The 24,843-nt window shown below is 42.7% G+C and overlaps 3 protein-coding genes and 1 long non-coding RNA gene across 6 annotated transcripts; 2 read left to right on the plus strand and 2 right to left on the minus strand.

Annotated features, from left to right (window-relative positions):
* Window positions 1-11: 11 nt before the first annotated feature.
* kif3cb (kinesin family member 3Cb) lies at window positions 12-4,723 on the minus strand. Of its 2 annotated transcripts, XM_077732091.1 has the most exons (10): window positions 4,289-4,723; window positions 4,033-4,210; window positions 2,790-3,604; window positions 2,370-2,471; window positions 2,172-2,294; window positions 1,989-2,107; window positions 1,398-1,514; window positions 1,199-1,313; window positions 759-937; window positions 12-565 (listed from the first exon to the last, which is right to left on the minus strand). In XM_077732091.1, the coding sequence occupies exons 1-10, from the start codon at window positions 4,505-4,507 to the stop codon at window positions 409-411; spliced, it is 2,124 nt and encodes a 707-aa protein (XP_077588217.1). In that variant the 5' UTR covers window positions 4,508-4,723; the 3' UTR covers window positions 12-408. The 2 variants fall into 2 exon arrangements, with proteins under 2 accessions (XP_077588217.1, XP_077588216.1); XM_077732090.1 differs by having other exon boundaries at window positions 4,033-4,722.
* A 225-nt stretch (window positions 4,724-4,948) lies between these two features.
* On the minus strand, window positions 4,949-10,048 carry hadhab (hydroxyacyl-CoA dehydrogenase trifunctional multienzyme complex subunit alpha b). The gene is made up of 20 exons (XM_077732089.1): window positions 9,882-10,048; window positions 9,275-9,316; window positions 9,056-9,126; window positions 8,854-8,987; window positions 8,646-8,784; window positions 8,438-8,557; window positions 8,254-8,356; window positions 8,045-8,167; window positions 7,862-7,980; window positions 7,742-7,798; window positions 7,541-7,650; window positions 7,342-7,476; window positions 7,087-7,258; window positions 6,911-6,997; window positions 6,707-6,847; window positions 6,459-6,527; window positions 6,174-6,369; window positions 5,659-5,773; window positions 5,434-5,579; window positions 4,949-5,340 (listed from the first exon to the last, which is right to left on the minus strand). Exons 1-20 carry the CDS (start codon window positions 9,946-9,948, stop codon window positions 5,195-5,197), a joined length of 2,292 nt encoding a protein of 763 aa, XP_077588215.1. The 5' UTR covers window positions 9,949-10,048; the 3' UTR covers window positions 4,949-5,194.
* Window positions 10,049-11,057: 1,009 nt separating this feature from the next.
* rps6ka5 (ribosomal protein S6 kinase, polypeptide 5) lies at window positions 11,058-19,841 on the plus strand. Its single transcript, XM_077732122.1, has 17 exons — window positions 11,058-11,129; window positions 13,001-13,072; window positions 13,150-13,368; window positions 13,512-13,627; window positions 13,698-13,799; window positions 14,248-14,331; window positions 14,425-14,528; window positions 14,615-14,765; window positions 15,204-15,365; window positions 16,794-16,919; window positions 17,156-17,289; window positions 17,365-17,458; window positions 17,947-18,117; window positions 18,203-18,394; window positions 18,877-19,024; window positions 19,090-19,253; window positions 19,421-19,841. Exons 1-17 carry the CDS (start codon window positions 11,072-11,074, stop codon window positions 19,694-19,696), a joined length of 2,373 nt encoding a protein of 790 aa, XP_077588248.1. The 5' UTR covers window positions 11,058-11,071; the 3' UTR covers window positions 19,697-19,841.
* Window positions 19,842-23,160: 3,319 nt separating this feature from the next.
* LOC144206595 (uncharacterized) lies at window positions 23,161-24,733 on the plus strand. 2 transcript variants are annotated; one of them, XR_013328393.1, is made up of 3 exons: window positions 23,161-23,200; window positions 24,506-24,555; window positions 24,639-24,733. It is a non-coding gene; the product is annotated as an uncharacterized LOC144206595 (long non-coding RNA). The 2 variants fall into 2 exon arrangements; XR_013328394.1 differs by lacking the exon at window positions 23,161-23,200 and adding an exon at window positions 23,216-23,509.
* The last annotated feature ends 110 nt before the right edge of the window (window positions 24,734-24,843 follow it).

Raw genomic sequence — 24,843 nt, forward strand, 5'->3', positions numbered from 1 at the left:
TTAAAGCTATATCTAATTTAATAAATGCAATTTAATGTATTATTTTTGTACAGTAGCAAAGAAATTCTAATATTTTCTTTACCCGCATTTTTATTTTCACATAAAGTACATTACACAATCAAATGCCACTTTACGCCACTGAAGTTAAAAAAATAATAAGGCAGCTAGTGCAAGCCACTAAATTTGTATATTCGCCTCAAAGTTACAGCAGCAAGCGACACACGTCCCCAGTACTCCAAATAATGCAATTTAAATGCTAAAACACAAAAGCTTTGCCTGTGCTTTTTGCTGACGTCCGCTCACAACGGCAGAACTTTGTTTTAAAATCTGCAATTTGATTAGTACACTTGGTCCGCATGCACATTGGTGTTGTTATGTTTGCATGGAAACTAAATAGAGCGATGCTGCTCAGGGGCCAGTCTCGATCGAGGTCTCGAGCGAGGCCTCGGGCGCCATACAAGTGGCCGACATGGGTCTGGGTTTGCTGCACGGACTTCGAGACGGTGATGTCAGGGTGGCGAATGATGCCAAGGAGGAGACACGGGCCATTTGTGGAGCCTGATACCTGCAACAGGCAAATTAAAACATTTCATAAGGCACTCATTGGCAGTCCATGGGTTAAAGACAATGGGGGAAAAGCTACTTTTGAGGTGTATTTTAATTGTATCAGTTATCAGTTAAGAGGGATTAAAAAGTAATATTCTCAACAACAATTGCTATGCCTGAGGGTAAAAAAGTATTATACATAATAGTCTTACCAGGATCTCGACTTTCTGACTCGGGCTAATGACCCAGTCCTCTCTCGTATGGTGATGTCTGACTGGGGGTCCGGCATGAAAACAGGGGAGAAGGCCCTCTCCAGACGTGTCCCATCCAGATTGAGGTTAAACATAGCAGGTGGAGAAACATCTAACTCTAAAAGCATGATGTTCTCAGCCTAGGTAAAGTCACAAATGAGAAACAGGATCTTGTAAAAAGGGAAGAAAAAAATTGCCTTAGAGATGGAGAGTCATTGCCTTTAAAAACTGGAATATAAATACTATTGAATCTTGGACCATGTTTACATGGGGTTATTGTCCAAAATACAATAATAAAATGTTACTGGCTATATGTAAACATGGCTAATGGCAGCTAAATGGTTTAAGTTACCACTGTAGAATTCCATTTTTAATTTTTATCTCAAGCTGTAAGAACTGACCTGATATCTGGACGAGGTACCGGTTGCCGTGGCGACTGCATCTTGGGCGTACTGGCTGATTGGACGTTTATATCCCACGGATGAGAGAGGTCTCCTCTTGACCTGAGTGGGCGCGCTGAGAAATTCAAGACAAAGAAATAAGAAGAATATCATGGAAGCCGGTTTTGCGGGGGAGGGTCTTACACGAGTGCTTGCTTACCTCTCTGATGGGATAGCCGACCTCAGCTTCCATTGATCTTCATCACCATCAAAGTCAAGTCGGTTCAAGATCTTCTTCTTTTCAGCAGGTGGGACAAAGTTTTCCATTAGGAGGGTTCTGAAAATAGTCCAAAATTACAAAGGACGGTCTATAAGGCACATGAGTATTTGTAGTCATGAAAAAAAAACTGAACTTAACCCCATAAAGACCTGGCATTCACATAATTGGACACCACATTTCGGGTCATGTTAGGCAACAATATCAACATTTTTAATTTACCTACATGACACAAATGTGGAGTCCACATATGTGGAAACCAGATCTCAAAATTAAATTAATATATGTAATGAATATTTAATGTTTAAATAGGATTCCTATACATTATTAATGACATTTTTTAGATGAAATATTAATTCAAAAACAATATGAAACTGAATAAAAAAATAAAATATTTAGTCCAATTATGGCCCTTACTGAATATTTTACTACATGTATTTTTTTATTTATCATCGGTCTTTGACAATCATAAACATCAAATTCATAATAAATGGTAAGACTGGCTGTGAATGGTACAAAAAAAGTTGTTCTCACTTGTACTTGAGCTCTCGGGTGAGCTCGTTTTGTGTCTCTTCAAGCTCCTGTCTGGTCGCAACGTGATCATCCAAGGCATCGCGCATCTCGGCCCATACCAGCTGAAGTTTAGTGTATAACTGGAAATGCATACATCACATGAAACCACACAAACACACGGTGGTGAGTGACTCATGCTCTCACCTTCCTTAGCTTCTTGGTTTTCATCTCCACTTCCTGCTGCATGGTGGAGAAGGTCTCCCTTATCTCCAGGGTTTCCTCATCCTGTAGCGCCATCTGCTGCTGTATTTCTCTCTCTCGGCGGATCTAGTGGATAAAAACGGTCAGGGTATCATGGGTCGAGTCGGTTGGGCGGTCTTCCATGTGAAGCCCTTTTCTCACCTGCTCGACGATCTCCTGCCGCTTCTGTTCCAGTAACTTCTGCTGCTCGTTGGTGTGATCGATGATGGTCTTGCCTCCCTCTAGTAATTTGCTTTCCATGGCCTGGCCACAAAGACGAGTTACAGTTTAGGGTTGGGCCTCATTTAGTCACATATTTGGAGGTAAATGTGAAGTAGTTTAAAGGAAAGGGAGGAAATATTAGATTAGTTGTGATATTGAGGGGCTCCATACCTTGTGTGTGTCCGCATGCTGGTTCATCATTCTAAATAGGACAAACCTACATGTGACCCTGATACATTATCTATTATATATTCTCGCTAATTTTCATCTGGCCTTAAGATTTTCACTGGATCTGTATTGAAAATGTCCTTGTGAAACTTTTCAAACATATTTAGACAAAAGATCAGACATTTCACGTACCTTGTACTTCTCAACGATCTTCTCCACGGCCTCCCGATCCCAGCCGGCGTCATCCAAATGTAGGTCAGAGCGGCGCCGATTGACTTCTCCATCGTGCTCCTCCTTTGGGTGCTCTGCAATGTCCATACTAAGTCTCTTGCTGTCCCTACGTCTCTGGCGCCGCTCCCTGGCCACGGCACCCCGCTCCTCCAGGAGGCCCTTCAGTCTGGCAATCTCCCTCTGAAAGTCCCTGAGTAGCGCCGCCTCAGGGTCCTCATTGACGCGGGGATTGTTCTTGATGTTCTTGGCGCGGCCGGCATACCTCAGGGTGGCCAAGGACTCGTGGCGGTCTTGCTCCGAGGGCCCCACCGTGGCGATCATGAGCGTCTTGGCATTACCGCCTAGCGAATCTCGCAGGAGGCGGGTGAGCTTGGAGTCCCTATACGGCACGTGGCCGCCTTTGCCATCGGCCAGCGCCGAGATGACGTTTCCCAAGGCGGAGAGCGACAGGTTGATCTTAGCAGCCTCCCGCAAGCGGACACCCCGAGCCCCGGTCCGACTCTGCCGCTCGCTGCCGGCCAGGTCCACCATGTTGAGGCGGCCCACCCGCACCGGCTCCTCCGACTCGGATCCGCATTCCACCGTCACGGCAAAGATGGCATGCGAGCGCGAGCTGCGCCGGTTGGCGTCGGTGGAGGCCACTGAGCGGGAGCGGTCGCCTAGTGTCAGCAGGTGGTGCATCTCAGCCGGGTCCTTGGTGACCACCCAAGACAGGTCTTTGACATACACGCCTTTCTCGGGGCTCTCCTTCAACTCCAGCTTTCGGCCATTTTGCACTGGAAAAAAAGATACCATTGGTATATTTAAATAACAAAAATATAAATCAGATTATACATTTTATTGGGATAGTCATGCAAGTTCTTTTTTTCCTTTTCTTTAAAGTAGCACATTTTTTAAAGAGGGACATGTAGTAGGTTAGACAGATTTGTGATTAAAACAGTTTCAAAGAAGAAAATATATTACTATAAAGAAAATTTGGGAATTTTTGTTGTTGTTGTAAAAATAATTTGGGGAAAGTTATTTTCCCAGCTAAATTGAAGATTTCTAAGGAAGATTCCATGCCATTCTGAGAAGAGTAATTGAATTAGTAATTCATAGCAAAGTGGTAGTGTCAAATTGAGGGAATACATCATCTAATCTTGACAAGAAAGGTGTAAACCTCAACTGCTGTTGTTGGCCTGTTTTTCAGTGCATCCATACTCACTCAGCAAGTCCCGGATCTCCTCCTGGTAGATTTCCAAATACGAGGATCGGACCAGGTACTTCTGTCCCCGGGTGCGGGAGATGTGCGCAAAGATGTGATGGAAAGCATTGGGGATGACTCCGCGCTTCTCCATGTCAGCCGGCAAGCCCCTCATGGTCCACGTCTTCCCGGTCCCTGTCTGCCCATAGGCAAAGACCGTCCCGTTGAAGCCCAACAGAACCGAATCCACCAACGGCCTGACGGCATCATCGTAAACCTCACACTGGGTGGAGTCCCATCCGAAGACCGAATGGAAGGTGAATTCTTTATTGGGCTCGCTGGAAGTCGCGCTCGGGTTGCGCACGTAGATGCGGCCCAATTCAGCGTCCACTTCTAGGACGGAGCTCCTTTTCTCGGCCGACGCCTCCTTGTTGCTGGGTGGCCGGCAGCGGACCACAACCCGGACAGAATCGGACGTCTTCCCCTTGGTGGACATGCTGCGGGAGAGGCTTTGCTAGACGCAGCGAGGACCGCGCCTTGCCTTCTCTTTCTCTTTTTTTTTCTTCCACGATCGCCGGCAAACGAAAGTTGCGCATCCCGGAAAGGAGGACCATAGGGCGGAAGCAACAGCAGTGCCTCCGGCACACGCCCTAATGAGGGTGACGACGGACAATGGCAAACGTGGTATCTAAATGTGAGCCACCCGTGACCAATCACGACACGGAAACTTGGCCACTTCATTAGGTACACTTAACGATGACAAAAACGTGCTTTACGGTAGCCAATGTTTACCTTTTGGGATTTCTAATTTTACGCATGAAATCATATACCTAATTCCTCAAAATATATTTTAAATGTTACTATAGCACACCCAAGTATTCTATTGCTCTGTCATCTAAAATGCATTAATGTGAACGCCATTCCAATTTCCTAAGCATTTGATTCCATAACAAAATTTTATTTAAGGCCCTACATTTACATTAAGCACGCTTAAATTCTTTTAAGGTACAAAAAAAACTGCCGCACTGGTACCTACCAGGATGAATTAGTACATTCTTACGACATCACTAAGGACCAAATGCGTGTGTTGACCTGGCAAAAATCAAAAGCATCGGATTCTTCTCGTGAGGCACCTTGTTGTGGATGTGGGGAGACTGCAGACGTGTTAAGTGGTCCCAGATGATCACTTGTGAAATTTCCTGGCGGGATCACTGGCATGATCCAAGAGGAGTTGGCATGGCGCGAAGTGATTACCATAGACTGCTTCGTAGCGCCGCATCTTCTCAACCAGTTTATCGGCGCCGAAAGTATCCACAAAACGGAACGGGCCTGGAAATTCAGATGGAAACATGGCATCAAACATCTCGTTTACCGTCATACACAGTGATAGACATCCAGCTCAGTTGGACTAAGGCACCAGACCTCCAAGGCACGGGGGGAATCCCAGGCCGAAAACCGCTCCGATGTCTCCTTCTTGAGGATTGTTTAAAATTCCTTCTTGTAAACACAGCACCGCCTCATTGACAAAGCGAGAAATCAGTCGGTATTGGATGTCGGAATCTGACGAGCTGAAGAAACATTTTAAATTAATGGAAGGGAGGAGTAAAGTCATTTAGAATTGAATTACAGTTTAGCATTCAAACTCACACAGCAGGATTAGGAACTATTTTGTATTTCGCCAAGATTTCCTCAATATCTGGGTTGACGTCTCTGGATTTGAGGCCCGGCTGGTATACATAGCAGCCTTTTCCTGATTTACGACCTAAAGAAAGAGAACACCAAAATCCATGATGAGGTCTGATATTTGAAAAAAGAAAATCCTTGAAAAATAAGAATACAGTTGTATATTTTGGCAATGTCATGTGGAAAATAAAGAGCAAACCTTTAAAGACTTGTTAAGATTTTGTTGAATTAAAACAACTTTTTTTTTAAAGGGCAAAGAGTTCAAATTGGATCCCGTCAGTTGCATATCAGTGAAAAACCAGATTTTTCAGAAAGGTAAAACAGGAGGACAAATTAAAAGGCCTAACCTTCTTGATAACCTATTAATACTAGATGCCTCTTTGCATATGATTTTTTTTCAAGTTGCACATCATTGCTTGCTGAATTAACAAAAACTCAGGGAGAAGAAATGTAAGCATCATATCAACTGTGTGTCGCACCCTTGAATCCTAGGTCCACCATGGTCTTCAGGACTTCCACATTCCCACCACCGAAGCGAGATCCAAAGGCCTTGCCGAGGTCCTCTGCCACGTGGGCTGCCACGTCAATACCCACCTCGTCAATGAGTGTGGCAGCGCCCACGGGGAAGCCAAAACCTGTGGTCAGAGCGTCCAGTTTCTTGGGATCTGCACCTTCCTGGAATGATTGAACATTGATGAATATAGTCCTGACTATTAAAACCTGTGCGCTTTTCAGCAAGATTTTTTTACATTAATGCCACAAACCTGAAAGACTCTCACACATTCGGCCAACATGGGAGCCAGGCAGCGAGTGGTGTAGAACCCTGGTCCATCCTGAGTACAAACAGTCACTTTGATATCATTTTGACAGTGGGTGATTATGCTTCTATGTTGAATGTTATATAAACCCTCCAAAAAAGGTGGTACGCAGTCCAACTATATTTTGGCATAAAAATCCCCCAAAGAGTCAACAATCAGGAGTCGTATTTCGAATACATGTGTCAACATCTCACCCCGACTACAATGATGACTTTTCCTTGCTTCAGCCCCACGGCCACCGCCGACGCCGTGGTGTCCTTGGAGGTCTGATCAGTGGTGATGATCTCTAGGAGCTGCATCTTGTCCACCGGGGAGAAGTAGTGCATGCCGATGACCTGAGGACAGAGGAGGAAGAAGATGAGGCTTCCTTTGTTTTGTCAGGAATATGACTTTTCAACCTTGTCTGGACGCTTGCTGGCGGCAGCGATGTCCTTAATGGGCAGAGCTGACGTGTTGGTGGCGAAGATGCAGTGCGGAGAAGTCACCTGCGATGAGGTAATCAATTAATGGCCAAATGTATTGGATGCCTCTCTCAGTAAATGCCAACGATAAAGAAGATGTGAATTGTACTCACGGCCTCCACTTCCTTGAGAACGGCGTGTTTGATTTTGAGATCTTCAAACACAGCCTCGATCACCATATCAGCCTTCTCGAAACCGCTATAGTCCAGCGTTCCGGACAGATTGGACAAAATGGAGTCTCTCTCGAAGGACGTGATGTTCCTCTTTTTGGTCTTGTCGTTAAGCCTGTCAATTAAAATTGATTATGCACTGACAAAATTAAATCTGCCAACAGTTTCTCCCACCATGCAACCTAAAAAAGAACTCACCCCTTGTACACTTGTTGCTCGCCACGGGCCAGTCCACTAACAGCAGTGTCCTTCAGAATGGTGTGCACACCTTTGTCCAGAGTCACCTGTGCAATGCCAGCGCCCATCAATCCAGCACCCAAAATTGCCAGTGTCCTGGTGGGGGAGACATTTTTGAGCTTTTGTAAACAACTACAAATACGGCAACCTGGGGACATACTTGACTTCTTTTGCGGGAGTCCCAAAACGGTTCTTCTTGCACGCGACTTGACCGTGGTAGAGTCCAATGAGGGCCGCAGACTCAGTGGTTTTGGCCAAATGTCCAAAGTTCTGTAAACAGACAGGCGAGGATGAGTGGCAGGTGGGACCAAGTTGTTTATTTGTGATCTTTTTTGGGGTAGCAACGCGAGTTTAATTGTACCTGGGCTTCTGCCAAGTATCCGGCGGTGGGACCTTGCTCCACCCCGGTCTTCACGCACTAAAAAAAAAAACAGTTAAATTAAGGTTCTTGCAAAATATAATGAGAATAATAAGAACTTACATCAATGATTTTGAGGGGTGCCGGATAAAGTCCCTTGCTCTGCTTCATGACTTTACCATGAACTGTTTTATAAATCTGCTTGCGCACCAACTCGAAGCTCATCACGTAGTCTTGGATTTCTGTCAACGAGACACACAAAACATTCAAGTAACACTGCGTTTAATGCAAAAGGGTCTAACCTACTTTGCATGGTGCCCTTCTCTTTTCGGAGTGGAATCTTCTTGCTCACGATGCCTTTCGCACATTCCACGGCGACCTCCTCCAGGTAGTCGATAGTCCTCTCCTCGGGACTTTTCAGACCTGGCCCTATACATGGGGAATGCTTCTATCAGGCATGTTTATTAAATGACCACACCCATCTTTCAATATGTGTATATATATAATTTTTTTACCTAGCGGGTCTACAAGTTGGTCAACCAAGCCCATCTTTTTGGCTTTATCAGCGCGGATGTTTCGTCCAGTCAGCATCATGTCAAAGGCACTTGGTAAACCCACCTGAAAGCGGTAAAATTGGTGTTATCGAATCTAAAAAGTATCATGACAGGGAGCAATCGCACATATCGCCTAAACACTCACCATTTTGGGCAGTCTCTGTGTGCCACCGGCTCCTGGCAAAATACCCAGCATGACTTCTGGTGTACCCAGCACAGTTTTTTTGCTTTTTGTTGCGACCCTGTATTGGCACGCGATGGCGAACTGGATTTAGGAGAAGACAACATTGAGGGATCATCAGTCAAGTCATCAAAGAAACAAATAGATGATGACTAAGAGACACTAAATTGACCTCAAGGCCTCCTCCTAAGCACGGCCCGTTGATGGCAGCCACGATGGGTTTCGGGGACTTTTCGATCTTCTCGAACATTTGCTGGCCTGCCTGCGAGAGCCTGGTGACCTCCTCGGTGTTGCTGCATCCCTGGATCATACTGTGGCCAAGTTATTGACAAAGTTAGCAAAATGAGGACTTTTGTAGTTCTACTTTAACCAAGTCTTACTTGATATCAGCTCCCGCGATGAAGCACCCCGGCTTGGAGGAGATAAGGACGGCACTGTGAACTGCGTTGTCTGCCCATACCTCTTCCATAACCTCTGTCAGCTCTTTTTGCAATTGAACGGACAGTGTATTGACCTGTATGGGAGGAGGAGTAAGAAACATTCACTCTTTCATGAACAAAAGTCTGAATTATTGAGCTTTACCTTAGAATTTGGGTCATTGATTCGAACCACAGCGACGTCATCTTTGACTTCATAGTTCACATGGGTTCGGGCTGGGAAATAATGTATAAGGGAACAATTTAAATAAAAGCTGAAAAGTGAATTCTAAATAAAAGACGTGAATAAATGGTGATGATGAGGCGATCAGGTGACTCATTGCAAAAATAGCTGATAATAATCTGTGGCAAGTTTAAAGCATACCTTGCATTGTAGAGGCCACTGAGAATGTTCGAAAGGTGGTTCCTGTATGGGGAGAACACACATTTTATCATTTAAACACGTGCATTAATAATGACAAGTCATGTAAATATAACCAAAAAGCTTTTAGACTATACATATAGTATTGCAGTTGGGAGGACTTCAGTGATTGACCTCAAGACGCCCCCACCTCAACCCAGTATATCAATGACCTTTCACCCACTTTCAGGAAATCAGACATCTTCTCAAAACCGTGTGAATGATGATGTAAGCAATACATATTCCGAAGAATACCGCAAATTGAAACTATAATACATTTAATAAAATAGGCAATTTTCCGAGCAATGTATAATAATCGCAGAACAAGCTCAAACGGATAACAAAGTTCAATATAAGGAAATCGGGTGTCGTTTTTCTAGAGTGTGAATATTAAACGGGACGTGAAGTGAATTTTACACTGGGAAACGCTCGAAAAGTTGAGTTATTTCATACATTAGCATGCGCTACGTATCAATGATTGACGCTTCGTCAAAAGGAGTCACACCATCGGCTTTGGGACAAGATCTCACACATTGAATGAACATTTAGATTTTTCCCCATTGTGTTTTACCTGGAGCGGAACCGTATCTCCTTAATGTCAATTTGGAGAGAACACCGAGGGATCGAACACCGGCCATGTTTCGTGCGGGAGCTGCGGGCGGAGGTCAGTCGGCGGTGGCTAGCAAGTAGCTGTCTCGTAAATTGGCTCCGCCCTTATTTCTTCGTCGTCCCATTTGTGCTGAATGGACGGTAAGAAATCAGAGTTCATACAAGTTACTGCCACCTACTGATCAATGAAGAGGAACTACAACTCAAACAAAATTGTGCGTGTTTTTGTTTTTGTTTGAACAATGACACTGTGAATGAAATTGTCATACGGGCGTAATATTCGAATGTCCTTCTATATCTCAATGTCAAATTGAATACGTTTTTAATTATGTGACATGGCATGATTTTGGGACGAGGAAGGAACCTGGAGTACCCCGAGAAAACCAACGCAAGCACGGGGTGAACATGCAAACGCACAGCCGCTATATACACTGTTCCAACAGGCCGTTTGTTATTCTAATAAAACGTAATTCTAATCCATCCATATATCAATCCACTTATGTTGACTACTTATTATTACTTATTTTGCACTTCAGGGTGAAGCTTTAAATCTCATGATATTTGGAGAATGACAATAAAAGCACTCAATTCAATTAAATGCAATTAAAATCAATTCAACTCCACTCAACCTATCCATCCATGCATTACATTAGTCCATAAAAATTGATTGTTAATGTTTTCCCCTCAAAACAGGCCCTTCTGCATCAAATTATCCATAAAACCCCTTATGATTAAATTCTATTTCATCATTATGATTAGATTTGAAGCAACATAACATACGCACGCACACTGGCTTGTAAAGACAGCGGAATGGGGCTTGAAGGAGGCGGGACTCGTAGGTCGTCACCGCCGCCAACAACCAAGCAAAGACCGGGATCTCACGGAAACATGTCCAATGAGCGACCAGGGCGTCTGGGTTGCGAAGGTAGACCCGAGTAGTGTTTCCACACCGACTGACTACACTGGGCTCGGGCTGCCTTGATGCTGGCAGCCCGAGTTGGCAGCAGATTTGCCCACATATCTATCAACTCAGGTGCCGTCCCATCATGTCTTCCCATCCCCTTATCAAATCTTCAAGTTAGCTTCACGGATCTTGGAAAATACTAGTTTTTCTTTTCCGCCAAATCGAGCTCCGGAGCCTCGCCGACGCCGATGGAGGGAGAGCCCGCAGAGGGGGACCTTTTTACGGTCAAACACGAGCTGAAGAACGGTGAGCGATCTGCGTCCTTTCGCTCACATGTCACCCCTTGGGTTGGTTATTGTACATGTCCTGTTCGTTGGAGCTACTTAAACGAGCATTAAAAAGGAGGCGGGGGTTATCTGAGTGACTGCCTCCCTAGTAGCAACTGCACTGCCTCTCGGTGACTAACGTTACCTAATCGCTTAACTCACTCCTGACTGAGTCACGGCTACTAAACGAGGATAACTTGGTTGAGCATCCCTGGCAACAACTGGAGAGCACACAAGCAATCTAAGTGTCTTGGCAATGGGATGAAACGTAAAGTCTTGTTCATTGTTATTAACTAGCTTCCCCACCCCCCAAAAAATAAAAAATAATTAAAAATGACGAAATTAAATGACATCCATTTGTACCTGCATCCTAAAACTGCGCCATCAGAGTGTAATTGGCCTCTTAAATAATTCACTTTTTTTTCACCATGATAAGATTTGGATATTTGGACAGTAAAAAGCTCATACTTCTAATATTATAAAGTCAGTCAAGATTTGTAAGGGTTGGCAGTCATCAATCAGGAAATTTTCACCTAAAGCATACACAGCAATTCTGATGGTTTTGACATTTTAGTTGCTAAAACATTGCAGAAATTTGAAAGATAACCATCCTTTTATATCTTTTTTACAATACTGCCTTTTAAGAGCTGATTAGGTTAGTTAATGTTTAGCATTGCTATAGTTTTTCATTTTTGTGTTTATTAACTCATCAGTATATGTCTTAATTGTCATACTTATATTAACCCCATCGAAGGTCCTGGAATTGAATAAAATCAATAAAATAAAATCCATATATCGATCTGTATCCTTATGTACATAATTTATTAAATCACTGAATCGAAAGGAATGAGATTGTGAAAGTAATACAGTAAAATATTGTATTGTCATTAAATGAGTTACTTTTTGCCACAGTATGTTCAGGTGATCTTTTTTTAATGGCTACGGTGAAGGTGAAAAAATAGCAGTTTTGATCTTGACTTTGAGGAACAGTTCCGAAAGTGGCATCTGTCTGTGCACCTCCCCCATGAGTCTAATAATATACAAAGCGGGGCAAGTACAACAAACGTCGTTATGCAACACATACTCGTGACCTGGCAATTGGGGGGGATGCCTTTTGGCGCTGGAGGGCCTTCAAGCCTTGTCATGTCTAGTCAGAGATGCCCGAGTTGCTCTTTAGGGGGAGGCATTCACTACGACCTAAACATGCGTGCGTACATATTGTGGGATGGACTCGAGAGCGTAAAGATGGCCGTAATTTTTAATGTGGTGTTGTCTTCTTCTCGTTTTGATTTCCAGTAGGAGTCAAGAACAAGCATGCTATTTATGTAACATGTTCTAGCTTTGTTTTTAAGGTTGCTCACATTTTTTTGCAAGTCAACAAACTCGGAAGGCGCCCAAGGGGAGTGCTGTCAGAGTGGATGCTGCTTTTTTTTTGCCACTCATTCATTCCATCAGTCCAAGCACTCCAAATTTCCCAGCAGGCTCGTTGCTTTATACTACATAACCTTCGTCATTCACTATAGTATTCTGTTGTTAGCTTAATCACATACTCTGACATCCAATTCTTTTGGATTGGCAGCGTTCATTCATCTTCTTGGAGTGGGAATTATGCAATATTTTTGATGAGTGGTTTTCATTGTGAAACTTTAATTTTTGCATGTTATTTTCCGATTCAATGCTTTTTCAGCATATGCACATTTTTCCATTGATACTGTGACAGCAAGTAACACGGTTGATTTTTTTATCCTAAAAATAGTTGCTCATTACAAGATCTACTAAATAATAGTGTCATTTTTAGACAGTAGTAATGTAATGGTATCTGGTGTTTTTTTTTTCTTTTTTGCTCCGCAGCTAACCTGACAGGCCACTTGGAGAGGGTCGGAATAGAAAACTTTGAGCTTTTGAAGGTACTCGGTACAGGAGGTAAGTCCACGTTATTGATATAGATATTTTTTTGGGTGTGTGTGTATGTGCCAAATTGTCTATTTTGTTAATTTCAGCGTACGGGAAAGTGTTCCTGGTCAGGAAAGTGATTGGGCACGATGCCGGCAAACTGTACGCCATGAAGGTTTTGAAAAAGGCCACCATCGTGCAGAAGGCCAAGACAGCCGAACACACAAGAAGCGAGCGGCAGGTGCTGGAGCACATTCGGCAGTCGCCTTACCTCGTGACGCTCCACTACGCCTTCCAGACTGACACCAGGTTGCACCTCATTCTCGGTGAGTGGACCGGGGCGCCGGCGATGCCTCTCGTTTCTTTTCGGAGTTGAATAAATAGCCGCGAAAAGCAGAACGCTGGCATATATTGCTTGACCCTTTTGCCACCTGTAAAAACACTCTATTACTACGACTGTTTATGGCAGACTATGTCAACGGCGGAGAGCTTTTCACGCACCTGGTGCAGCGGGTGCGCTTCAAGGAACAGGAGGTGGCGCTGTACAGCGGAGAAATCGTGCTGGGGCTGGAGCATCTTAACAAGGTGTCAGCGGCGGTCGCACAATTGCTCAAGTTTGTTGTCGTCGTGGCTTAACAGGTGTTTCCCGTTGCAGCTCGGGATTGTGTACCGTGACTTGAAGCTGGAAAACATTTTGTTGGATTCAAATGGTCACATCGTCCTCACAGACTTTGGACTCAGTAAAGAATTTGACCAGGTTTGTCTATGTCCTAGTAGGATGAACTAGTGGTGGGTTAGTAACTAACTAATAATGGTTATAGTGTCAAATAACTAGTATAAACCAGCGTCAACTGTATTTTTTCTTCATAAAAAATATTTATATCTAATTTCTTCATGAAAAAATCATTTCTAACTCTTATTTTTTTATCCATACCCTCCCCATTGTGGTGTTAGTGGTCCCACTCAACAGAATTAAATATAATTTTCCGAAGGATAGGCAGGTGGATGAGTGGTTAGCACATCCGTCTCACAGATTTTAGATGGAGGGTTCAATCCCCCTGTATGAATAAGCAATGCAGAAAATAAATGAATGATGAATCATTTTGAAAATTAAAGAACATTAACAATATTACAAATTGCTGTTGCATGAATGTCATTTTTCATAGTATTGAGTTTTTATTTACTATTTGTTTTTACTGCAATAGGCGGATCGAGCCTTTTCTGTATGTGGAACAATGGAGTACATGGCTCCCGAAATTGTGGAAGGAGGGGAGTCCGGACACGACAAGGTGACTTTGCTTTCTCCACTTTTGGCTTCTTGCTTACTGACTCCCCCAAAAATGATCATGTTAACGTTCATGTGTGATTGTTTTCTCTTGCAGGCAGTGGACTGGTGGAGTCTGGGCGTTTTGATGTATGAACTTTTGACTGGCGGCTCGCCTTTCACCATCGATGGCGATGAGAACTCGCACACTGATATCGCCAGGTACGAATCCATATTGTGACGGCAGAGTTTTATCTCATAAATGAGCATCATACTCTGAAACATCTGTCTTGCTCTATCTGCCCCAGGAGGATTCTAAAAAAAGATCCTCCTTTTCCCAAAGAAATGACACCACAAGCCAAAGACATCATCAAGAGATTGCTTACTAAAGACCCCAAGAAAAGGCTGGGCTCAGGTCCAAATGGCGTGGACGATGTCAAGAAGCATCCATTTTACCAGGTCCGCTTGATTCATTCATTTTCAACAGCCCTAGTCCTTGACAGGGTCGTGGGGGGTGCTGGAGCCTATAGCATACACCCATACAATGCCCTGATTCTCACTACCCACTACAGAAATTTTTGACAGTATCAGACAGCATCGAATGTGGTTCAAGATCAGATTTGATGCAGTGGACATGTTTTCAGTAACATGGTGTTTTTTGACTGCTGTCAATCAAACCACGAGGCAAATATGTTGGCCGAGTGGGACTACTTCTCTTTAGAAACTAATCATAGTAACAGAGTGTAATATTTGAATAGCAAGGCTCACTATAATAAAAAAAAGATGTATTACTTACTAGTTATTATTATTTTTTTTGAACAAGCTTTGAAATCCTGCGATGAGCACTAGAATATGCATAATATCCAGATATACCACGACTTATTCTTCCCCCTGCAGAAGATCAACTGGGAGGACCTGGCAGCGAAAAAGGTGCCTGCCCCATTCAAACCGGTCATCCGGGACGAGTTGGACGTCAGCAACTTTGCGGCGGTGTTCACAGACATGGACCCTACCTACTCGCCTGCCGCTCTACCACAGAACTGTGATCGTATATTCCAGGTTGGAACACCACTAACATATTTTGAATTAGGATATCCATTCATATCCTCTCAAGAGTTGCGGTTCTGCTGGAGCCTATCCCAGCCAACTATATATTGTCACTTTATTAAATAATAGTCGGTCACCATGTACATCTCTGAACATTTGAATGTTGATTCCCATTCTAAGACGCCGTAGACGATATTTAACGCACGTTGCCACAATCCGAGTCATCAAGTGAAGTTGCAAATGTTCTCAAAAGGTTGCTGTAAGTCAACACACGTCTGTGCGCAACCCTTGGCCATTCACTGTGCTCAATAGGCCTTTCATGGCTGTAATTGCAGCCACACGCCATCTACCCCATTGAAGTCCCAGATGCGAATGACTATTTTTGATAGTTTGGCTTGGAACCACAATGCGGGCTGTAACTCACCACCACCGGCTGATGCATGGGCGTCGGAATTTTTACTCTCGATTGCCTTCTGGGTGCTCGAGTCGGGCCGCCATCAATAGACGTATTAGCTCAGCTTCTCTGGCGGAATGAGAGACGACACTCGTGGAGCGTCGCCGTGTCTGCGCCGGTTACGCCTCCTCTCTTTGATTGCCTGCGTTTTGCTCTGGGCTGCCTGGGGCTGGTTCTTACCATGTCCCTCCACCAGCGGTGCCTAACAAAACAGAATTTAAATTACATTAAGAGCGCCAGGCTGTAATTTCGACAGCAATCCCATTTTCAAGCCCGGCAATTTGGGGCATCTCATTCATTCACTCAGCCACGCTTCCGTCCATCCGCGCCCGTCACGCGTACGTGCCGCAGCTGTGGGTCTGTCTGGCGCACATGGATAAGATTAATTCCAATGCTTGGCCCTCCGGATTCCCGTGGCTAAAATTAAGCGGACGCCTTTTCACAATGAGTGATGGTACAACGACAAGGAAAAAAAGGAACAGCTGGACAATTTCCGTAACAGAATTGGTGTTTTTTTTTAAACTGATGATTATATTTCTATGCTTGGTGAAAGACTAGCAGAAACTTCAGAAAAATTACCATGCATCAAAAAGTAGTACAATTTGGTCAATGTCGTGAAATGCATGCTTATAAAATCTTTGCTTGAACTTGGTGAGAACCAACAGTGCTTTTCCACCGCTCCCGTAACGTCTCATTCTAAAGTCTTAAAAAAATGCATGGAATTTCATTTAATTTCCTTAAATTTGAAATCATTCTGCATTGTATAAAATTGTGCCCGAAAATGTCTAACCTGCGCGAAATGTGTTCTTTTCGGTTTAGGTTATTCTGTTATGTTACTTCAATACAACCCTGCAGATGACAGCAATTTTAATCAGTATAAAAAATGCACTTTTGAAATCTTTATTCCTTTTATCTTTAAGTCATAAAAAAATCTTCAACGTCTTTTGTAATTTTGATGTCATGTTATTCTATCTTATTATTACCAGGGCTACTCTTTCATGTCTCCCTCCATCCTGTTCAAGAGGAACGCAGTGATGGACGACCCTGCCCAACTTTGCGGCGCCTCTGAGCGGCCCGGCTCCGTTGCGGTAGCTCGCAGCGCTATGATGAAGGTACGTATGGACGTTAGTCATGCACATTACCATTACAATTATAGCGAGTTGACCCCCTTCTAAGTTGCTTCATTATGATGTGCTCATTTCACTATGATAGCTGTTTGTTGCAGGGGTGTCAAATGTACTGGTCCAGCCCACATTGGCATTAACTTAGCCCTGAAGTTGACACCCCTGGTTTAAAGCATTACAGAATGAAAGCTCTTTTGTCAAAACAAGTGTTTGCTTTCTGGCAGGACTCACCTTTCTACATAAGCTATGAAATGGATCTTAAGGACAGCGCACTGGGTGAGGGCAGCTTCTCCATCTGCAGGCCCTGCACACACAAGAAAACCGGGCAGAAATTTGCTGTTAAGATAGTCAGCAAACGGTGATTTGAAAAAGACAATTCAGTTCTTCCGACAAATGTGTTAGTGACTACACACTGTTCTTCTATGACTTTCAGAATGGACGCACAGACTCAGAGGGAAATCGCTGCTCTGAAGCTGTGTGACAGCCACCCAAACATCGTCAAGTTGCATGAAATTTACCATGACCAGGTGCCCTGTCTCACTTACCCTGACTGTTGCTCTTGTATATTGCTCTTGTGTTACTCCTGGCCTTGTTAACATGTGTAAAAGGCCTGATTAAAGAGGAGGCTGAAAGCCCGAGAGATGCTTTTACGGTCTCTCTTCATGCAGTGCCCCATAAAGCAGGCCTAGATACACTCACTAATTGTGTTTCAATGAGAGGGCCAGGCAGTCCGTGCAAACAAACCTCTGCGGTGGTCTGACATTTTATATAAATCCAATGTAGCCCTGTAGTCTGCTAGACGTAGACATCAGCCAATGAGCTCAAATGATTATATCACTTTAAACTCAATTTATAATTTGAAAAATGATTTGACATAGTGCATGGATTCTGGCATTTATATTATATCTTGACATACTGTACAATTACCAATTTTGCAAGTAGCTGAAATTTCAAATGTTGAATGGAGAATTGGTGCATATATTGATAATATTTTTTTTTTTTTTTTTGGGGCTAGCTCCACACATATCTCGTCCTGGAACTACTGGGCGGTGGCGAGTTGCTGGAGCGCATTCGCCGAAAGCGGCACTTTAGCGAGACGGAAGCCAGTCGCATCATGCGCAAGCTGGTGTCGGCCGTCAGCCACATGCACGATGTTGGCGTGGTGCACCGGGATCTGAAACCAGAGGTAGTCACCACCCACACTTATCTTTTCTAACTTATTGAAAAGCCAAAAAACCCCAACTGGGTATGTGTATGGAATTGTTCCGCAGAACCTGATCTTCACCGACGAGAGCGAAAGTTCCGAGATCAAAATCATCGACTTTGGCTTTGCACGCCTCAAGCCACCAGACAATCAGCTGCTAAAGACACCATGCTTCACTTTGCAGTATGCCGCGCCTGAGATCCTTAAGTATGATGGCTACGACGAATCGTGTGATCTGTGGAGTCTGGGCGTCATTTTGGTGGGTGGAATCAAGTAAAAGACCTCATATCACCCCATGTTATCATTTTATTTCATCTTTATGAGCAAACCGGGAAGACTGCAACAATATTGCAATCTGGATTGATATTTTCTAATAAAATAACAACAATAGCTAAAATAACAGCTTTATCGTATGCATGTAAAGTAAACAAACTAAAAAGGGATGAGAGAATAGTAGCTTTGAATGCAGAGTCGTAGGCTGTTATTGATATTCATCCATTCATTTTCTGTACTGCTTCTTCTGACAAGGGTTGCAGGGGTGCTGGAGTCAATCCCAGGGTCACTTTGCATGTATTTTGATAATTATGTGAATAATATCACACAGAAATTGGTCACTAATGATCAACATGATGATGGATCGGATCATCTTTTTTTTCAGTTTCTGTAGTCTGTAGAATTGTATTTAAGACTGTTTGTTGCCGTTGTTCTTGATGGATTGCATTTTGTGATGCTCTTTTGCAGTACACCATGCTGTCCGGCCAGGTGCCTTTTCAGTGTCGAACCCACACCAGCGCTGAGGAGATCATGACAAAAATCAAACAGGGGGACTTCAGCTTTGAAGGCGAGGCCTGGAGAAATGTCTCACAGCAGGCCAAAGATCTCATCCGAGGTAGGATAATTGTGATACCTCGTCTTGATTCTGACTCATGTCCTCAAATAATGTTGATCCTGCAGCGCTACTGACCGTAGACCCGAGTAAGCGGATCAAGATGTGCGGCCTCCGCGACAACGCTTGGCTTCAGGATGAGAGCCAGCTCTCTTCCAACCCTCTCATGACTCCAGACATCTTGGGCTCCTCTACCGCATCGGTCCACACTTACGTCAAAGCCACCTTTAACGTAAGGATTCTTACAAATTCCTCCTGAACAAGCGCACTATGTTGTACAGTAGAATGAATGGTGGTCGTTTTTAAGCCTCCAAGCGAATGCAACATTACGATGAAAGATCTATTTGAAAGCCACTTGCTGTATTTCATAGCCTCTTTAACCTTCTTGTCATCTGGCAGGCTTTCAACAAATGCAAGCGAGAAGGTTTTCGCCTACAGAGGGTCGACAAGGCGCCACTGGCCAAGCGGCGGAAGATGAAGAAAACCAGCACCGGCACAGAGATGCGCAGCAGCTCCGGTGAGAGCACCCATTCCTCGTCCTCTTCCTCCCAAGAGAAGAACTTTGCCGAGGGCTGCGACGGCAGCTGCCACCCCACCGATGACACCCCCACGGAAATAGACTCAAAACGACGGTGTCCAACGCCTTCTGCATTTGACTTCTCTGACGGGAAGTGACCAATCTCTTTAGTTTTCTTGCATGGCAAGCATGCGGCGGCGAGGAGCGGCAACCTCAATATCAAGCAAGCAAACCTCCAATAGCATTAGCTCGTGGCTGACCCAACAGGCCAGAGGATAAATTCTAACACACTGTGTCAATCAGGGACTGCACTAGTATGGCCGTGGGAGGGGATTTAAAAAAAAAAACAAAAAAAAAAAACATAAGGGCTGCCCTCCTGTCCCAAATCCCGACGTGCCCTCGCCTCCAGGTCCAAAAAGAAAAGTCCAAGTGTTAGTCGTAAAAGGAGGAAATACAAATGGTCGAAAGTGTCGTCGTGGGTCCACTTGGGAATGAGGTATTTATACGCCATTTGTACGCTAGAGAATTTACGATGAGACGTGTTCAAGGAGAGAACAGGGTGCGTCTTTAAATTAAAGCAATTTTGTGTACATGTTTTAGCTTGAAAAGACTGTTTAGAGACTGTCTAGGGACGCTGCTAGATGTCCAAGTCATTCGTCAATGGCAGCCAGTGAGTTAACTAGAGCGTCAAAATAGTGTGGCTAGTCTAAAAGCTGTACTTAAAATCACTTGACATATTTTTGACATTGTGGCCAGAAGAATTCATGCACACGAGTTCATTGTAATGCACGTAGAAAATGTTCATTTGAGGCTAATAAGTATAGTGTGTGTGTGGAATAGTGCTGTCCCGTATTGGCAATTGATGCAGCTATTTTTGGAGTATTGGGCATTGATTGTGAGATAAGATCTGATCCAGTATTTAAGTTTTTTTGTTTTTGTTTTTTTAGCGGAGTCTCGGTTTTTGGCTGCTTTAAATCAAACTGCTAGGCAAAGTTTTGCGTGGCTTGGGACTGCTTTTCTTTGGGAAACGAAGATAGTAAAGAAGCACTGATATTCTAAGCCAGGGGTACTTTATGATGGAAAAATCTGCAAAAGTCTAAAGATGTCCAAGTTGTTCATAATATACCAACAACAAATGTGTATTTCACAAACAGGCTGTGGGATATGATATACAGATAGTGTTAAAGAATCTGGACTGAAAAAATAATACATTTCCGCCATGTTTGATTGAAGAAATAGCCCCAACCAAAATATATCTAAAGTTTTCCACAATAATGATCATAGTGAGATTTTTCACATCTTAAGTTGTTGTAAAAGTGCTAATGCGGTCACATGCTCAAATCACGCAAAGGGTCAATGATCCATTTGTACAGATTTTTACCATAAGCGTGCCAAAAAGAAAGCCAAGTAACAGATTTAAAAACAAACTGCTTCGTCATATGTTCCTATTCCATAGCAGTAGGTTGCAGTGTTATTTGAAAATGTTTTTTTTTAGAAATGTAGCATGAGCAAGGTGCCTTGACAAGGCAGCATTCATCAACTGAAAAGTATCATTTGAAATGTGAATTTGAATCTCTAGCGTTTTGATGGAGGCCGAATGAGAATTCTCGCACGTGCTCGGTTGTCATTTGCAAACGACAAATTCTTTCAGAGACAGATGTCGGGACTAACATATCGGAAGTTTCCAAAGCGATGCATGCAACGTGTCTACTATGTCGTCGCTTGTGTTTTCATAGACGTACGTGCGTGTGTGTGTGTGTGTGTGTGCCTGGTACGGTTTTTGGTACTGGAATGGTTTTGGCCGGCGCTGTCTTCCACTCATTTAGAAAACCAAAGCGCGATCCCACCACTGATAATAACCTCGAGGAATCCGTTCCCCGATCTCTCCTTTTTCTCATGTCATTTATGCAAAACTTGAGTTTGTTTTTTTCCCCCCCAATGCACTCAGCATTTCTATTTTTGCTTTGAACTATGCATCCCCATTTCTTTGACTATTATTTTCCTTTCTGCTTTGCTTTTGACCCATCGATCGATCGATCGAGTGAGCGATTCCTTGCCAAACTAACGCTCCATTTGTCGTGGATATTATTAAGGTGAACTGTGGTATAATACTATAGAGCTCCTCTATAACTTAGTACCCTCATCCTCCATCCGCCAGTCCTCCTTTTGTTTGGGTGTATTAATAGCTCAAGTGGAGCAAAGAGGAAGAGTGTCCTACATTGAGTCCCCCTCCCCTGGGGGGGCCAGGCTCTATTAGCTGATGTGCAGCACTTGTGTTTGTACCAAAGAAAACGGCGTCCTCCTTTGCTCCATTCGGAAAGAGCTCGTCTGCAAGCTCGCTTAAAATGAGACACCCACTGTACTTTAGCTATTTTCGCGATTTTTGTTATTCTCATTTTATCTCTCATTGTTGAAGTATACTGATTATTAAAAATTACAGGGAAAACTTGCATACACACATATATGCATATATATGTATATATATACACACACACATATATACATACATATATATGCATATATATGTATACACATAATTTTAGTTGCATCATTTTAAGTAATCCAATCAAAATGAAAAGTGGCAAGTGAGTATTTATACCGTTTTATGTAATAGGTCAAATGAAAACGTAAAAATAAAATACAATGCAAAGATAATAAGAGAATACAAAGTTCTCACTTTACTTGAGTTTTTCCCAAGATTATTAATAGAACGATGAAGTATGCCTTGAAATTCCTGCTACTATTCATCCAAAATGTTTTTAAAATCTCACCACTGCTCCATTTACCCCTGTTTTTCCTCATCCCCTTTTTAAGAAAAAAAAGTACTGTAGCAGTAAATCCCTTTGAGATGCATTACTTTGCACTCTTCCATTTTTTTCCCTCTCTCTGGTCTAATTTGTGTCAATAAAAACCTCTGCAAAAGTGTTTTTCTACTTGTTGTCCACTGTGAATCATTTGGGACTTCTAAACATTAGTCAGTATATGTTTGTGTGGAGGGGCTGTAAATGCTTTTTGGTTGGACTGTAATACTTAAAAGAAAAATACATTGTTTTCATAATAACATGCATTAGTCAATGGGTGGGGCGAGGACGGGGCTGTAAATACGTGTCGATTGGGCTTTCATACTTAAAAAAATACATTGTATTCATCATAACGTCTGTGGGGAAGCTGTAAATACTTTTTGGTTGGGCTTTAATCCTTTAAAATATAGTAGTATTGCACTTTGGTGTTTGTTTTTTACTTCTCGACATTTAAATGATATTTTGGGTTACTGCTCATCGTTCAAAAAGAGTCACCTAAAGGAAGTGTGGGTAAAGGGTAAATGCTGCACTCATGTGGGTGGAAACAGCAACGCTTCTTTCTCTCTGGGGAATCAAATGATAGGTTTTTCACATTTTTTGGCCATCTTAGTGTTTTATAGCATCAAGACCACACAACTCACGACTATTCTTCGTCATCTTCTAAACATAGACGGGTTGGGTGGACAAACCACCTCGTAGGAGCGCGTTAAGCAACTCACCATCTTTTCCACTTTCAATGTGACGGGACAATATGGGCGTGGTTAGGCGTGGTTACGCCCATTATGACGACCTGACGGATTTATTGAGCGCATGCGCAGTAACTATTCCTTTTGGAACGCTTTTCCTGTGCACGCCAACGAGGTAAGGAATCGAGCAATTCACTGTTCTAATTGCGTTTTTATCACGCGATCGGGAGATTTTTCAGCAATTAATTGAGCCCAAAACGCCAACAAATCTCTTAGTTTAAATCCAGGTTTAACACACCGTCGATAATTTAAGTATGGGTTTCTTTTCTCGACCGGTTTTGTGCCACGTGTCTAGTCGGCATTAGTGTTGGCGTCACGATTTGACTTAAAAAGCATGATCTCCGTTTTCTCTCCGTTATTGAGTCGTGTAGCAAGACTTTAAATTTAATCAAACAACGCAAGACATCAACCGACAGTTTCCTGGGTAAGTGTTCACTCTAGAATGACATCCAGGGACACGACTTAGTTCCTGTTGTTTTGTATGTAATCGTTTTCATTCTGAGTGCTTAACACCCGTTCCCGATTTGTAATTGTTCTGTTTTTCCCCAAAAAATAATATATACAAAATTTAAGCCAACTTTCTCCTAGCTCACTGGTGTCAAAGTAGCGGTTCGGGGGCCAAATCTGGCCCACCGTGTCATTTTGTGCGGTCCGAGAAAGTAAATCCTTATTTCACTTATATCACAATTTAAATGAAGATTATACATGTATATTATATTACCTCACCTTCCCCTTTTTTAATTCAATAATTGTATTTTTAATCCATTTTTTACTTTTTGTGTTTTTAAGTTTAAGTATGCATATTGTAAAATCTAAAAATTAATTTATTTTAAAAATTGTTTTCCACGTCAATGTTGAACATTTCCGCCCAAATATTGTTTCCCTTTGAAATGAAAAACAAATTATTACAAGATATTTTCCTTCATGAAAAAAAAGCTCAAACATTTGTTTTAGATCTACAAAAAAAAAACCTGAATATTTAGGGGTTTCGATGCAGTTTTTTTAATCCAATTTAAATGGAAGAAAATATCAAAATATTTCAAAAATAGTACAGCTCACATGAAATCAAGTTGACCTTATTGCGGCCAGTGAACCAACCCGAGTTTGACACCCTTGTCCTAGCTGTTAACCTCAGTCTGTATATTGAATCGCCTTGTCTGGAAAAGGGGAAATAGGACTCGCTAACTTATTTTTATTCTTTACCAAAATTCTTGTAAGATTTCTCTATGCTATAATTGGTTGGCAACCCCCAAATGCCTTGGTTAAATGAAGTTTTCACTGTTTATCAAGATAAACACGACTTAAAAACTTAAAAACCATTAAAAAAAAAAATAAACAACTAAGCCTACCTGTTGAATCTCCAGGCTGTATATATATATGCTAACTTGTGCTTTTTTGTGTGCAATTTTTCTCTGTTTAGCACCAAGATGACTCTTGAGGTTACAGAAGGGGAGACAGGGACTGATCAAGGTAAAACTTAGCCCCACAAAAAAAAAGTTGAATCTCCAATCTCTATATATTCTAACTTTTGCTATTTTTCTTGCACGCAACAGGCCTGAGGTATCTTGGATGCCCACTTGAAGATGTCTCTCTTGCATCATATGGTGTCTCTGTATTTCTGAAAATTCAATAAAAGCCTAAATCATGACGACATTTCACTGGCCATTCATTTCCACAGCTTTTTGACTAGACCTTTAAGGTAAGAAGGTTGTCATTTAATGTTGGAGCAAAAATTCTAAGTGTTTTTCCTTATTATAT

Source organism: Stigmatopora nigra, chromosome 13 (assembly GCF_051989575.1).
Source record: "Stigmatopora nigra isolate UIUO_SnigA chromosome 13, RoL_Snig_1.1, whole genome shotgun sequence".
NCBI lineage: Eukaryota > Metazoa > Chordata > Actinopteri > Syngnathiformes > Syngnathidae > Stigmatopora > Stigmatopora nigra.